This window comes from Talpa occidentalis, unplaced genomic scaffold (genome assembly GCF_014898055.3).
Source record: "Talpa occidentalis isolate TD23 unplaced genomic scaffold, MPIMG_talOcc4v2.1 talOcc4.5, whole genome shotgun sequence".
Taxonomy (NCBI): domain Eukaryota; kingdom Metazoa; phylum Chordata; class Mammalia; order Eulipotyphla; family Talpidae; genus Talpa; species Talpa occidentalis.
The window spans coordinates 80532718-80548669 of NW_023604861.1; the positions used below are offsets into that span (position 1 = coordinate 80532718).

General features: G+C 39.1%; 1 protein-coding gene across 1 annotated transcript; it reads right to left on the bottom strand.

The window, feature by feature from the left end:
- Positions 1–429: 429 nt before the first annotated feature.
- Positions 430–15720, bottom strand: CNRIP1 (cannabinoid receptor interacting protein 1). The gene is made up of 3 exons (XM_037527517.2): positions 15361–15720; positions 13211–13361; positions 430–1423 (listed from the first exon to the last, which is right to left on the bottom strand). Exons 1-3 carry the CDS (start codon positions 15537–15539, stop codon positions 1259–1261), a joined length of 495 nt encoding a protein of 164 aa, XP_037383414.1. The 5' UTR covers positions 15540–15720; the 3' UTR covers positions 430–1258.
- Positions 15721–15952: the final 232 nt, after the last annotated feature.

Sequence of the window (15952 nt, forward strand, 5' to 3'; positions counted from 1 at the left end):
GAAGTAGGAATAGCAAAGTACTGTGTTACTTTTCAAGAGAAGTTTCTTTCCTTCTTAGGGAATTCATTCTCAAACTGTATGAGGTATGCTTTGTGCCAGATATGTGGCTGTGCCCCTAGACAGGTCTTCACCCTGGTCTATATTCACCGTACTGCACCAAGCTGCTTAGCAACAGAAGTGGTGGCCATGGGAATGGTTATCACCAGAGAAGAAACAGAGACAAGGAATGGAGACCTGGGCAGGAATAAGCATTTTTGGCTTGTCCAGCAAGTGCCTGAGGCTGTGTAATGAGGCTGTGAGCCCCATTACAGCACCTGGAACACTCCTGTCAAACTGTCAGTTGATCTGTGGTGTAGGTGAAGAGCAGAGTGGAATTGGGCTGGACCAGAGGCTGTCTTCCTAGATAGCTATTGCCCAAATTAAGAAGGAAAATCAAGACATTTTTAATACCTTTATTAAGAAATATCAAAAGTTGCTTACAGTTCCTTACACAGCTTTACAAAGTTCAAGTGAAGGGGAAAGTAGGGATGCCATCAATATACATATCTAGACATAAGGGTGTTTACCAAAGAGCTAACACTTTAGCTGTCCTGTCACCTTTTTAAACAGTGGTCCACAACAGTGCTTTTCTCCATTTTCATTAGGCCATTAGGCCACAGCACAATACCCTAAGTAACTTGAGTTTTCATTCATCACAAATACTTCCTGAATCTCTATCCTTTTATTCTGTCATCATCCTTCCCTGAAAACATTTGAGTACCATTCACTGCTGTTTGTATCACATTTTCACAAAAACCTGCTTTGAGAGCAGGAAAATATGGCAAATTACACGTCACCACACTACACTTGGAGAGAACCCATATACATGGTTACTTTTAACAAAAAAGAGAGGGAGTCACTCACTTTGGAAACAAATCACCGCATTCATTCAGTGGAACTGTTAAGTGGAGGACATGCCCGCACACTCCACTGAGCGCCAGTCACAAGTGGTCAGCAGCATGACCAGAACACACAGCTGCAGGAATACCAGCACAGAATCCAGGAGGGGATCTTTTTGGGGGATGATACATCATGATCTTTCAAGTCAGGGACATTGCATCAGAGAGGAATCACACTTTCAAAATAATTGGGGCTAGTAGGTCATCCGTACCCGATAGGAAACGGCAACGGTGTGGCGTGCCTTGGCCAAGGCTTGTGCTGGGTTACCTAAAAGGATGTTTCTGAAGAGATTGTCCAGCAACATCAGAAAGAGCCATCTTCAGAGGAAGGACTCCTTGTTCACCCACATGAGGCTGCGTGTCTCGTTGGGCTTGCATTCATACTCAATGACAGAGAAGGGGCTTCCCCACTGGCAGTGATCGCGCTTGTGGTAATTGTAGAACTTGACTTGCCACACGGTCTCAAAGGTCCCAATGTCAGTGAACTGAGGGCAGAGAAACACGTCCAATAAAAACCCCTTTCTGTCACATGCAATAGACAAGAGCTAACATTAGTTGAACAATTCCTGCATAGTTAAATGTGATCAATCAAGACTGAGTCTGCAAAGCTTTATTTTATCAAACTATTTTCCTCTGTCTTGGAAGACATTTCTTCCCTAAAAAGCTGTTTGTCAGCTATTTTTTTCTCTATTAAAATCTTGTCCCCATTGTATAAATGCCATTTGCCATCATAATGCCTTTAATAAAAATAACTGCCCAAATTGACCTGTTTCCAAATTTAATTTCTGGAACCTACTGTTAGAATCTAAGAAATTTAAAACTTGCCACAGATGTGGATGGAGAAGATAAGGAATAGTTTAGTGATTGTCTTTTGGTTTCTACTTCAAAAGACAACCATATGAAATACATGTACAATATAACTAAACAAACTACTATTGCCCATACAGCATTAGTTTCCATTTCAGGAAAAAAAATATTTATTGGGAGCATCTGATTGTTAAAACCCTTCTTTAACCTTCAAAAGCTATTGTGTGTTTATAAGTTAGGAATCCATGTCTCAGGCTTTGATGATATATTACGCAAAACCATTTTTGAGTACCTACTATGTGCCTTGCACATGTTAAAGTTTTGTGGAAGGCATGATTTTTCCTTTTAAGAAGTTTACATTCTACTTCTAGAAAGTAGGCCCTGCAGATCACTGCACATAATTCTCCTGTGCCATACACACCCCATTCTCATGTAGCTGAGAAGAGGGCACAGGATACCCTAGAGGCCAGTGGGCAGGTGCTCAAGTGGCCAGTGGGGTAGCCTGACCCTGCCACCACCTTCTGGAGCTATTTAGGGGATCTGGCATTAAACAGCATGATGCTTGTTGTTATTTTCTTCTCTGACCCTCTCCTGTCATGGGAAGGGACAGGGACTGACTTGGCAGTGTTTTTAGACTTGTCAGGAGCCAGGAGATATGTCAGGGGGAAGCCAGCCACAACAGGAGCCTTATGCTGGTAGCTGTGACAGGATGATGATCAGGTGCTTCCTGCATAGCTTTCCAAGATGCTCTCAAAATTATTTTCTACACCATTGCCTCATCCTGCAAACAAGGTTTGGCTTTATTTTGGAAAATCTGCTCGATTTGAAATAGCATGTGAAATACCTATAGTCCACAAATCTCCCAGGTAAGAAAACAAAGTATCTCTTTTTAGAAAGTCATGGCTTACAGACCTGTACAGTATACAGTAGCTTTATTCATAACAGCCCTGGACTGGAATCAACTCAAATATTGCATCATTCATCTGGTGATAGTCAAGTTTTGGTATAAGATGGCATTTTACTCAATTATATAAAGGAATATACTGATTGAGGCAACAATATGAATAAATCTCAAAGATATGCCAAGCAAAACAATTAAGACCCCAAAGAATACATGCTGTATGACTCCATTTATATAAAATTCATATATATATATATAAAATCTATAGTGTTAGAATTATAATCCATGCTGACAGGAACCATATGTGGTTACCAAAGGCCTGGGTTGAGAAGAAGGAACTGATGATTGATGAAAATGTACAAGAGGGGGCTTCTGGGTTGATGGAAACATTCTATATCTTTTTTTTTTTTAAATAATAAATTTTATTTTTATATTCCCCATACAATTGCAACCCCCCCCATTCTGACCCCAATCCCTCCCCTCCCGCCCCCCATCCCCCAAAAAGTGTCTCTGGTTCATAGTTTTTCGTTGATTTTGATTTTCACTTTCTTATAGTTATTCATTTTCCTGGTCCCTTATTTAAGTTTTCTAGATTCCTGCTATGAGTGAGACCATCCGGTATTTTTCTTTTTCTTTCTGGCTTATTTCGCTGAGCATGATCCCTTCCAGCGCCATCCATGTTGCTGCAGATTGCATGTGTTTATCTTTTTTTGAATGCTGAGTAATATTCCATGGTATATAAAACATTCTATATCTTGATTGGGGTGGTTGTTACATGAGAGAATGTATATGTTTGTCAAAACTCATTCATCAGCAAGCTTAAAATTGGTACATTTATTATATATAAAAAATGCAATATTTTTAGTCAAAGTTGACTGAAAAATAGAAATATCCATTTTCAGTGAACTCTAGGGAAACAGGTATTCTAAACATCATGAATGGGAATTGAATTATACAATCTTCTAAAAGGGTAATTAGTATCAAGTTAAAGGTGTGAGTATAGTTGGGTCCAGTAATTCATCTGGACCCATTATAATCATCTTAAGAACATGACACTATTTAAAGCAGTGAAAAATTGTACAAGAAATATTCATCTAAGACACGAATTATGACATAGCTATCTAATGGAATACTTACAGTGATTCTAAATGTAAATATACAATAAAGTTTTTGTTACTCTATATTGTTATCTTAACCAAGCAGAGTACCAGTAAGAATGTAGTATTACTCCAATTAATATTATATGGCTAACACTGGAAATGCTGATAGAATAAGTTTTACTTTCTTCTAGGTATTCTCGTATTTTCAGAATTTAATGATTGAATTTTATTTTTATAATCAGAAAAGATGTTATGTCAAACTGTATTTACAACAAGTACTACCAAATAGTTAATATAATTAATATAAAAGATTATATGAATTAATTAGTAAGAGCTACAGAAAACATTTGGATCAAACTATTAATAGAACAGAGTTTATAAAAAATGGCTAACATTTGAAAGATTCAAATGTAAAATTATTAAAAATAAACTTTTACAAAAATATTATTCATCTATCAACTTAGCAAAAATTTATAGATACCAGAGGAAATGTAAGCATCCAATATAATATTAGGGAAATATTATGAAGATGGTGGCATATCCATATGATGGACTAATATAGCCATTAAACAGGAATTTAGGGTTTTTAATTATGAGAAAAATGTTTAGAAAAATATTTAGAGGTAAAATATGGATTAAAATGGCTTATATACAATATGAGCTCAATCATGTAATAGGATATATAAAAAAGAGAAAATAGAAATATTAACACTAGCACTTCTAAGAAATTGAGTGATTTTTTTCTTTTCTACTCAAATTTTCTATAATAAATGTTACCTTTATAATCACAAAGAACTTTTTTAAGGGCGAAAAGTATTTATCATTCTTAAAAAATATATATATATATTTATATATATTTATATATATATGATAGGAGCAGGTCATGAACCTAGGTTCCCTTATCCCTGTACATATATATATATTATATATATATATATATATGTATATATCCTCAAGCCCTAAGGATTTGGTAAATTACTAAGCAAACATATAACCTAGTGAACATATTATTTGTTTATAATAGGGTAGTGGTGGTAAGCATAAATTGAAATCTCACTTTATAAACAATCAAGACTTTTAAAGAGGGTTTAGTATTACTTATTTTTGACCAGTATAGGGCATTACACATTTTAAATGCAATTGAATTAAGTGATAAAAATGTTTTGCAAACATCAGCTCATTTTTTGAGGAAAACAGATTGAAACCATTCTAGGTAAGTGGGAAAAAGCATGTTGAGGACTTTTTTGAAATAGATATAAATAAAAGTTGGCTGTAAAAAGCAAATAAAAAAACCAAGATGACTATGGCCATAATAAGAAAAAAACAAGGCACCCCACTTATGTTTAAGTAACCTTGAAACTAAGAAAGCCTCAAAGTTCACAACAACACAGGAGATCAAAATAGAAATATGTTGACAGCAACAGTCATAGCTACAGATATGGGACATTAAGATTTGCTTTCTTTTTTGGTTTTGTTTCTTTTTTATTACTATTGGACTCAAGGTCATGTTGTAATAAACCTAGGCACTGCTAACCATGCATATATTTCCTCTCTGCAATGTCTTAGTTGCTTTAACTTGCTATTATCTTTCTTTCTATTCTTTCTCCTGGAGTTTTATTTCCTAGGGCTCTCAAAACCTAGCTCAAGAATTTCTTCTCATCTGATTAAGAACAGATGGGATCTCCAAAGCTGACATTCTGAAAGAACAGAAACAAAGCTCTTCATTCCCTCTCAACCCATCTGTGTCTTCCCAGGAAAATTTACTCAGGCAGACGCCCTAGGTGATATAATTTATAGACAGGTAAAATCCCATGCATTGGCATAGCACTTTTATTTAATCTTATACAGTATTTTCACGTATTGTCATTCTATTTTGATCATATGACATTTTAACATCTCCATTTTATGGATTAAAAAAAAAAAAAACAGATTCAGAGAACTTAAGTGACTTGCCCGAAATCTAGACTATGCAGCTAGCTAATGATAGGAGTAGGTCAAGAACCTAGGTTTCCTTATCCCTATCTAGGAACTATTATCATTGAGTCAGTCTATACACACAAGCAAGAGTAAGGTTTAATGAACAGTTTGCCTTCTTTCCTCACTGAGTAGGACATACACAGATTGTCACATGTACAATGCTTTAGGATATTGATATGAACTGAATATTTGTGTCCTCCACCCCAAATTCATGTGCTGAAGCCTAAATTCCCAATACAATGGTATCTGGGGGTGAGGCCTTTCAGAGGTCATGAGGATGGAACCTTCACAAGTAGGATTAGTGCCCTCATAAAAACAGACACAAAAAGGATGATTTTTCTTTCTCTACTTCCCGCCCCCCAAACTCTGCTCTCCTTCATGGGAACAAGTAAAGTGTCTCAACAGACATCAGATGTGCTAGTCTTTTTTTTTTTTTAAAGGTGAAGACTGAAAATTTTTATTCTTAAAGATTTATGTATGTATACATACAAGAATTGGGGTACAGGCCAGAGTTGTGGGGGGTGAGAGGATTCACCAGAGACAGAATGGGGAACAGAACAGGCAGATCTACTGAAATACACTGCTGAGGGGAGTAGCAGGTGAGTCAGGAGAGGTTGCTGCACCATGTGGGTAGTTCTCTGCCCAGGGATCGAACTCGTGCTGCAGTGGCTGTGGATAGCTTCATAGACTGCGTCTTAACCCTTTGCGCCACCAGGGAGGCTCAGATGTGCTAGTCTCTTGACTTTGGACTTTCACCCTTCAGAACTGTGAGAAACAAATGTTTGTTGCTTAAGCCATCTAGTAGATGGTATTCTGTCATAGATGCCCAAATGACACTCTAAGTGGATATTTAATTTGCCACATTGTAGGACACAACCACTGTGGAAGAGAAGCCATCAGAGTGGAGAGTAGATTCATTTGTTTTACTTACCAACAAATGAGGAATATGGTGCTTAATTGAAATAATTTCTGTGATCTTAGAACCAGTTGGTCTAGAATCCTCAGCATACTTCTCTCTATTCACCAGTCTACCCATCTCTACTGGAGACATGCAAAATTCACCAAGAATAAGGCCACTCAAAATCCATTGACTTGGAAACACAGAACAAGATTATATTGATAGGTATATGACAAATTCAGCATAAATAAGTCTCCTTTAAGTGTGGTGTGACCTATCAATTCCTACCGGAGTCTAAGCTTCTCTAATTTGTACTGCTTGAAGTTTTATGAGTGAATGTGTTTTCCATTTCCCTTAGCTGGATAGGATTAAAAGTTGTGTGTCTTGTAAAGTATATTTTGACTTTGTAAGAAACTGTCAGACTTTTCCTAAGTGACTATACCATTTTACATTCCCGGTAGCAATATGAGAGTTCCAGTTGTTCTATATTCTCTACAGCTGTTTGCATTGTGAGTCCATTTAATTTTAGCCAATCTCATGAGTGTATAGTGCTAAGAAGAAAACAGGAAATAAAGAAAAGAAATCAAAGAACTAGAAAAGGAAAAATGGAAGAAAAATTGAGGAAATTAAAATATTTTTTGAAAATGTCTTAAAAACGGATAACCCCCCACCAAAAGTGAAAAATTACAAACTACAAATGTCAGGAGTGTTAGAGAGGCTTGAGGGACTGAATGGGGAATTAGCCACTTTAAATTACAAGTCAACATTACTCTTTGAAGCAGGAGTGGAGAGCTATTATAACTGAGTATTACTTTGTTAATTTTATTAACTCACCAAATCAGGGTCTCTGGAATTATTTGAAGAAAGCAATCACCACCATTAATCTAATCAGGTGGCATTTGACAACTTCCTGACTGTGGATTCAGTCAGGACTATGGAAAGTCACTAAAGGCAGCAGCAATGTCTGCCTGGGCAGTGGCAAATCAAGGCACAATTTAATTTGCCATCCATAATACAAATAATTTTCACAAGTTGTTTTTTGTCTTTAAATTTACTTGGACATCTTAAGACTTATCTATGAATGTGTGGTTGTGTCTGGAATACTGAAGCTTAAACACTGGTGACAAGTCACAAAATAGTGTTAAAGGCTATGGAAAGCTTTTATTACTAGAATGAAATTTGAACTTAACAAATTGCTGATGATCAGAAAATCTCTAATTTTAATTGTTTTCTTACAATCATCCCATTACAGATAAGATACAAATACATAGGGAATGCTCAAATCAAAAACTGTGTTATTATTATTGGAACATCTGCTTCTTCTAGATGTGGAAATTATATGCAGTTTTCTCCTTCTATTAAAAAATAGAGCATCCTATGAAACTTTTCCTAAACCGAAATGGCATGAAGAGAAGCAGCAATTACCATTAGTTTATGTGGAAAATATTTTGAGTGTTCCCAGGCCCAAAAAATAACCTACCAAATCATACCAAATAACACATAAAGCCTAAAATAACTCTAACATACAGTAAAAATAGGAGTGATATGATAAATACCAGCCTCTGTGAAGTAGTTTCCAGGGTAGGAGCTTGGTGGTGCCGGTGTCACTGCCTCTAGAATAGCAGCTGCAAGCAAAGGCTGTTTTTTGCTGTTTGCATTTTGTTACAGAAGAGAAAATTTTCCTTAGAGTCCTTTCAGTTAGTGAAAACAGGGCAAAGGTAGGTAGGTCTTTTGCAAAATCCAAGTGGCATAACATGAACTTTCAGTTAGCAGGGGAGACCTATACAAGAATCTATGCTTTCTGCTGAAAATCAGCTTTCATGAGTTACAATGCAGTCACTGCTGATCCTTTCTGCTACAGCATACCCTCCAAAACACCTAGTAACTTAAAGTCTCTCCAACCTTTTAGTGGATGCTTGGGTAAGCAATCTTGACTTACCATAAGTAATAAAATCTTTTCTTGACTAAGTCCAGGTCATACTCACAGTGAAAAAAATACAGGTACTATAGTTAGCCAAAATAATGTAGAAATTCTCACTTTTCAGATCCAATTAAGTTTTACATGAAGTTCTTTCTTAATCGTTTGAGTTAATCTTCCTCCCTAGTGTGTTGCTAACACCTAGGGCAAGAGAAATGTGAATCCACCTTAAGATCAGAAACCCTGGAGGGAGAAGCAGCCTCTGGAAGTAAAGAGAGGAAGTGATAGCTCTGGTGCCCAGCCCATACTAACTTCCAGAAAGGTGAGGAGGCCTCTTCTGCTTTGTGAGCATGTGGAAAAGCAGGTAGTTTTTCTATGGTGGCCTCCTCTGCACTTGACCTAGTGCTGTGTACAAATTCAGTGAAAGACTGAACAACTTAAAGTTAGCTTATTGGTCCAGTAGAATGTCATTAAAATTCTGATAATTTTAGCATTTGAAATTCTGTTTAAAGTTAGTATGTCCCTTCAAATCTACCTATGCTGTTCTCGATATACTACAAGTGGAAGGATACTTTTTTGATACCATAAAAGAGGTTTTTTTTTTTAGTGCTCACAGGTTTATATTTTTAGGGTTGATATTTTTGTGTATTTTCTAAATACACAGACAAAACATTTTTGGAAGTTTACATACACATTGTAGGACACTTATACTAGGTAGGTAAATTACATTAAAAATTGGTCTTCATAAAAGATCTTTCCAATAGTCCTTTGTCAATATATGATTTATATGTAACTTCCTAAAAATCTAATAATATATTTAAAACTCCGAAATGTATGATTTTCTCAGAAAATCAATTAAAATGTACTCCACAAAACCCCTATATATACATAAAGAAAAAGTTATGGACTAACTTGAAAGCTAAAGATATTCCCTCTGAATATTTTTATTTTGGATCTTGACTTTCATGAGAAAATTCTGTCACACTTTCAAGTAATAGCCGAGTCCTATGCTATGTAAATATTTTCAGAGCACAAACTATGAAAATGTTCCTAATTGATTTTATAAAGCTATTAACCTGCCACCAAAATTTAGCAAAGTCCTTCTCATTCATTGTCTATCATAACTTCTAATCCACATATTAAGACTAGACTGACTCTAACAACATGCAAATTTTATCACATCAGGAATTAGAAATCCTACATTTTCTGAAAGGGGAAAAATGGTGGAGTAGAGCTGTTGGGTGAACCTCACACAGATAGAAACCTTAAAAGGTGACTGAAAGTGTAACAGGGTGGTCCCCAGGAAAGGGGGAGGTTCCCTTCCCCACCCAAGAGAGGGTGGAGCTGAGCAGGGAGAGGAGAAGCTGCAGAAGAGACTGAGGAAGGAAGCTGGATGGAGCCAGAAGGAGACCTGGAGGAGGCGCATGGAGCTTAGAGACACATAAAAAAACTGCGCTTGTCTTTTGGTTGTGGACTGGGTGACACAGATGTGGGTAAGACCCGTGGGGAGGTGACAATGGCAGCTTTTATCTTGATGTTAATTTTGCTCTTTTCTTTCCGGGCTTGTCTGGTTGTTTCTGACCCTTTTCTGTGGGTCCCCACTGGAAGATGCTTTAGACTTGTGACAGGCTTTGGGGCCTTGTTCTGGGCCGATCCCATATGGATGGACTTTTACCCACGAGGGGACGTGTAACTTTGGGTGCTTGATTTAAAAACTAGATTCTTTGCCTTTCCTGTATTGATTCCTAGTTGTATTAAAGTTCCTTCCCATTAAAGTCTCATATGTTTTGTGTTGATGCGGCAGATGGCAGAACCCATTTAGAATAGGCAGGTTTGCAGGGTTTGGGCTGCCCCTCTCCCTGTCCTATAACAAAAGTAGCACAGAAACCAGAGGATACTTACACTCGAAAGATCTCAACTATAACAGTAAAAGAATTGTGTTTGTGGATTTTTGCTTGAGGACATTCCCCAATCCCTGTGGGTCTGGCAGAAGAAAATGGCAGCTGCAGAACACAGTAGGGGCTAGCAGAGCAGCTGGAAATTGAAGGAGAAAGTCCTGGAAGAAAGAAAGCTGCAAAAGGGGTGAGACTATTCTATTACTCTGCCATAACTCTTGGGAACTGCATGGATGGAGTAGGAGGGAGACACTCTAGGAGACCTACTGAAAAAGCAGCAAATCACAAAGAATCAATCCGTGAAAGAGAATATTATACAAATAGGATTGGGAAGTCTCCCCACTCCCCCATCCTACGCATTCTCATATCTGAGAAATTGTAGCCTTACTAGCTTGAAATGTCAAAGCAACAGGATCAGGATCAGAACAGCTGAAAGTATAGGGGGACTTCAGGGAGAATGATCTTAAAATCTAATTCCTTGGAAGACTGCTAAACCCCACTAGCACAAGGGACCTGGCTGGAAAAGGAGCAACCGAAGTTGAAAAAAATTGAGCTGGTTCTATACACTGCTGGGAAGACAGAATTTATAGTTTTGAGTCCAGAAATATTTACTGCATGCTAGAATATAAAAAGATAATAAGAAGATGAAATGGAAACCTTAGAAGATGAAATGGAAACTAGAAGAAGCAATGTGTTACCAACAATGTTTAATTTCTAATAAAATATTACCAGACATGTAACAAAACAGGAAAGTATTAACTTTCTCTAAATGCTGTCAGATGTTGGATTTACCAGACAAATTTTCAAACCAGCAGTATAAATACAAATATCCTCAAAGAAATAAGGAGAAGCATGATCTCAATAAGCGGATAGGTAATTATCAACACATGGAAACAACAAAAAATAAAATGAAAATTCTAGAGTTGAAAAGTATGATAGAAAAAAAATATGGAAGATGAGAACATATCAGACTGGTAATGGCAGAAGAATCAGTGAGCTTGAGAATACATCAATAGAAATTATTTGAAGAACTATAAAAGAAAATTGAAGAAGATTGAATAGAACATTAAAAACCTGTGAGATAAAACCAAGTATAATATGTATGAAGTTGAAAAAAATTGAGCAGGTTCTATACACTGCTGGGAAGACAGAATTTATAGTTTTGAGCCCAGAAATATTTACTGCATGCAAGGATATAAAAAGATAATAAATTTAGAAGATGAAATGGAAACTAGAAGAAGCAATGGAGAAGCAAGGAAAGGAGAGAACAGTAAGCAAGGGTGGCGGGGGGGGACTGATTACATAAGAGCATGAGGGAAATTTCTTGGGTGACAGAAATATTTATATTTTCATTGGGTTTGTGATTATATAGTAGTATCTGTTTGTCAAAGACTATATAAAGGTACACTTAAGTTGGTAAATTTTATTTATGTGTAAATTGTATCTCAAAATTAATATAAAAACCTTTAATTCTTACAGGCATTAGGATAAATCTATATGGGAAGGTCTAGAACATCCTGCTCCTACTTACCTCTCTAGCTTTATCTTCAAACAGTCTCTGTTTACTCTCTGGTCCAGTCAGGTTGGGCTTTCTTTTTCATTTGAACACATTATATTTTCTCCCAGCTCTTGCCCTTTGTAGCTCCTCTTTCATTAAAACTCCCTCTTCTCTCAACTTACTCATCCATTAGCTATTTCTTAAGAAATAAGAAATAGATTTCTTAAGAAATCCATCCCTCAAATCTTGGACTAGGATAAGTCCTGGTATATGCTCCAAGAGCACCATTACTTTTTCACCATACTTTACCTAATAATCAAATTTGCTATTGATAATCATGTATAAAGTATGGTTCTCTCTTTTAGATTAGAAGCTCCATGAAGCCAGGAATATTTATTTTGTTTACCAGTCTGCTCACAGTGCCTAGTATCTAGGCTATTTCCCCATATTTATTGACAAATCAAGCACATAAATAAACTAAAAATCTAAAAATTCTATATAAAATGTTAGCATATGGAATTTGGCAATGTATTAAAAAATAATACATAAAATTTAAGTAGGGTTTACTTTAGGAACTAAAGGGTAGCTTAGTATTTGAAAATGTTTTATGTAATTATTACATTAATATATCAAAGGAGATAAATTATCTTCATAGATGGGTAAAGGAACTAGATGAAATTCATATATCTCCCTGTTTAAAAAAAATCTCTTAGTGAACTCAAAAAAAGATGCCTTAACACAAAGAAAATTGAAACTAACACTGTACCTAATAGTGAAACCTTAGAGATAGGGATATCCCTTACCATTTTTAGCAGGCAATATTATTCTAGAAACACTAGTCAGTGCAATAAGGTAAGGAAATGACTGTAGTATGCTATATGTATAAGCTATATGTTGTATATGGCTGTTTATCTGAAAAACCCAAGGTCATGAAATGAAAAGTGAGTTACAAAACACATGAACACAATGTAGTTAAAACAATTCAATATCAGCATGGGAATAGATGGATGGGATAATTAGAAGTGCAGAGAAGTCTTGAAATTTTTGCCACAGAAAACTTACTATGAAACTGAAAAGCATGGAAAAGCATGAATTATTCAATTAATTGTATAGGGACATTATGGACAACTAGATTCCAATATGAAGCCAAGAGGTGAAATAATATGTCACAACCTTTGTTTCTTTGCCTTTTTGTTAAGGGAAAATGGTGACTATTTTCTTTTCCATGGCTTTCATTTGCCCTGTCACCACATCCTAACGCCCCCAAGCAGGCCTTACCGGCATGGTGATCTGGATGGGCTGCCGTTCTCCACTCTTGGTTGGAGCCACACCTTCTGTGTCATATATGCCCGTATAAACGACTCTGTCCCCATCAGGCTCTTTAGACTTCAGCTCCAGTGGGACAAGTACTCCACCAATGGAAATATTCCTGCAATGTGGACTTGAGTTTACCATATGTGGTAGAAATTACCGCAGGCACCCTGGTCTGGTCTATACTACAATCCTAGGCAGGAACTCTACAAAGGAACCTTCCATTGACTAAAAGGAAATACTAGGGTGTGGTAGAAAGTTTTGAAAGCTTAGCAAGCTTGAGTCAGCCACTAACTAGTCATATGACCCCAGAGCAACTTTTGACACTTAAACTGTTTGGACTGACCTCAGTATTCTTATACAAGACTGGACTGGACTCTATCTGTCCTCTTCTTGGTTTCTCATTTGTGGAGATATTAAAAACCTACCCCGCCCATTCTCAAAAACCAGAGATTGGGACTTAGTTGTTCTGGGGTGAGATTTGGGTACTGATAAGTCTGAGATTCTCTAGGTGATTCTAATGTGCAGGTTGGGTTGAGAACCACTGAAATAGTTCTCTAGTAGTTTTTTTCTGTTTTCACAATTGAAGGCCTCAAGATTTGGAGTACTCTTCCTCAAGCCAGTCACACCAGAAATTCCAATTAGAAAGCAAAATTTTAAGCCCTACCCTAGAGTAGTCAACTAAAATCTCTAGAGTGAGGCTCAGACATCTATGGTTTAACAAGCTCTCCAGGTGATTCTGATATATACTCAAGTTTGAGAACCAATGGTTAGGCTACTAAAAAACACTTCATAAAATTAAAATGTAACTAGAAAAAAAGTTTTGTCATTAATGTAAATTTGTTTTTAGATAAGCTTGATAGATAGAGAACTACCCTAAAGAAAATTGCCTATAGGACACTTAACTTGGAGAAGAGGTTGTCAGGAAAGAAGGGAAAGGAAAACTCTGGATCATACTGAGGGGCACAGAACACTGGGAAATGTGAGAGTAATAGGTGTATGTCGCTGTGGGGGATACTGACAAATAGATGGATTCAGAGCACAACTGAGGTTTGCTTCTAGTATTAGGACCTTGAATAGGGGCCGGCTGCCTAGAAGGTCAATAAGAATTTATTGAATTAATGCCTACAAGTGGACGCTTGAACTATAAGTTGTTTGGTGGATCCAAAGTCCTTTCCTTCCCATTCTCTACTCCACCCCCACCTCCTCATCCCTGGCTCAGCATATGGCAGATAAAATAAATGCTGGTTTCTTTCTCCAGTTCATACTAAACTTCACACCAGCTCAGGCAGAAGGTGAAAGGTAAAAGGGCCCCACCCCTTGATACTTCTCTATAAGCTACTGCACCCTTCACACAGTCTTTTCAAGCTGTGATAGCAGGGAAAAGATAATCCCTGCCACTAATGATCCCCCAAACACCCTTTTGCTGTAAGAATGTTGCTGATCTCGGGCACTATCACCCAACTGAACAGACATCTCAGAAGAAAAAGGAAACATTAGGCAAGGAAAACTGTGAAACCAGGCCTAAGCAGAGAAGGCGGCCCTCTGATTTGTGATTGCTTCTTCAGCCCCTGGTCCTCAGCCACACAAGGGCGGATGAAGGGGTGGGAGCATCTTTCAGGGAACCCCAATGATTCCCCCTCCCCCACCTCCAACCTGCCGTACACCTCACACCTCAGCCTTTTTTCCCTCCTTCATCTTAGCAGCAGGACCCGTGGGGACTCCAGGACCCTGGGGATGTGTGCCTGATGGCGGCAGGCGCGCTTCATGGCGAGTGTTTCCCCACCTGGGCCACCGAGGGGCCCGCAACCAAAGCTAAACTGCAAGGTCGAGAAATTTACTAGAAACCCTTGGCTTCTGGTCGCTGTTTTAAACAACCCTCCCGGAGTTGGGTGGAGAAAACAGAGGAAAGACAAGCGAGGATAGAGGAAAGACAAGCCTAAAGCAAAAGAGGGGATCAAGAGACACGGGGAGCTGCCCTCTTCCACCCACCCCCTGGGCCCGCTGGGCGTGGCGCGAGGCTGGAGGGGCCCGAGGAGACTCAGGCCAGCCCGGGGACCTCGGTTCTCCGCACACCGCAACCCGGCCGGGCAGCCGCGGCGCGCACCCGCACTCACTCGACCTGAAGCGTGGTGGGCTTGATCTTCACCTCCACCTTGTAGGAAGAGCCGGTGAGCAGCTTGATGGTGCGGTTCTGGCCGAAGCGTTGCCCGTCCACCTTGTAGAAGACCGGGCCGTCGTTGGGCTGTATGCGCAGCGCGATGGAGAGGCGCACGATGCCCGGCAGGTCCCCCATGGCTGAGCGCGGCGCGAGCGCGGCGTCTGGAGGGCGGAGGACGGCGCGGACTGCAGCCCCGAGGCTGGAGCGCGGTGGGCGGAGAGGACGCGTTGGGAGGGAGAGGGAGGCGGCGGGGGGATGCTGCGGCTAGGATCCCGCACGGTCGCGGCCGCCGGCCCCGGCTTCTGAAGAGCAGCTCTCGAGGCTGTGGGCCCCAGCGACGCGCGGCGGGGGACAGGGCCCCTGACCCAGCTCCGAGGCGCCGAGCCGCCCCATGCCCCGCTCCCCCGGCGGCGCCTGTAGTTCACTGATGGACTCGCTCGGCCCGTAGGCCTCCGGCAGATCCGCTCGGCTGGGGGCGAGAGAGTTAATCCTGTTTACGCACCACAATCCCCTTCAGCCGAGGAAGAGGACACGTAGGCTCCTCCTTG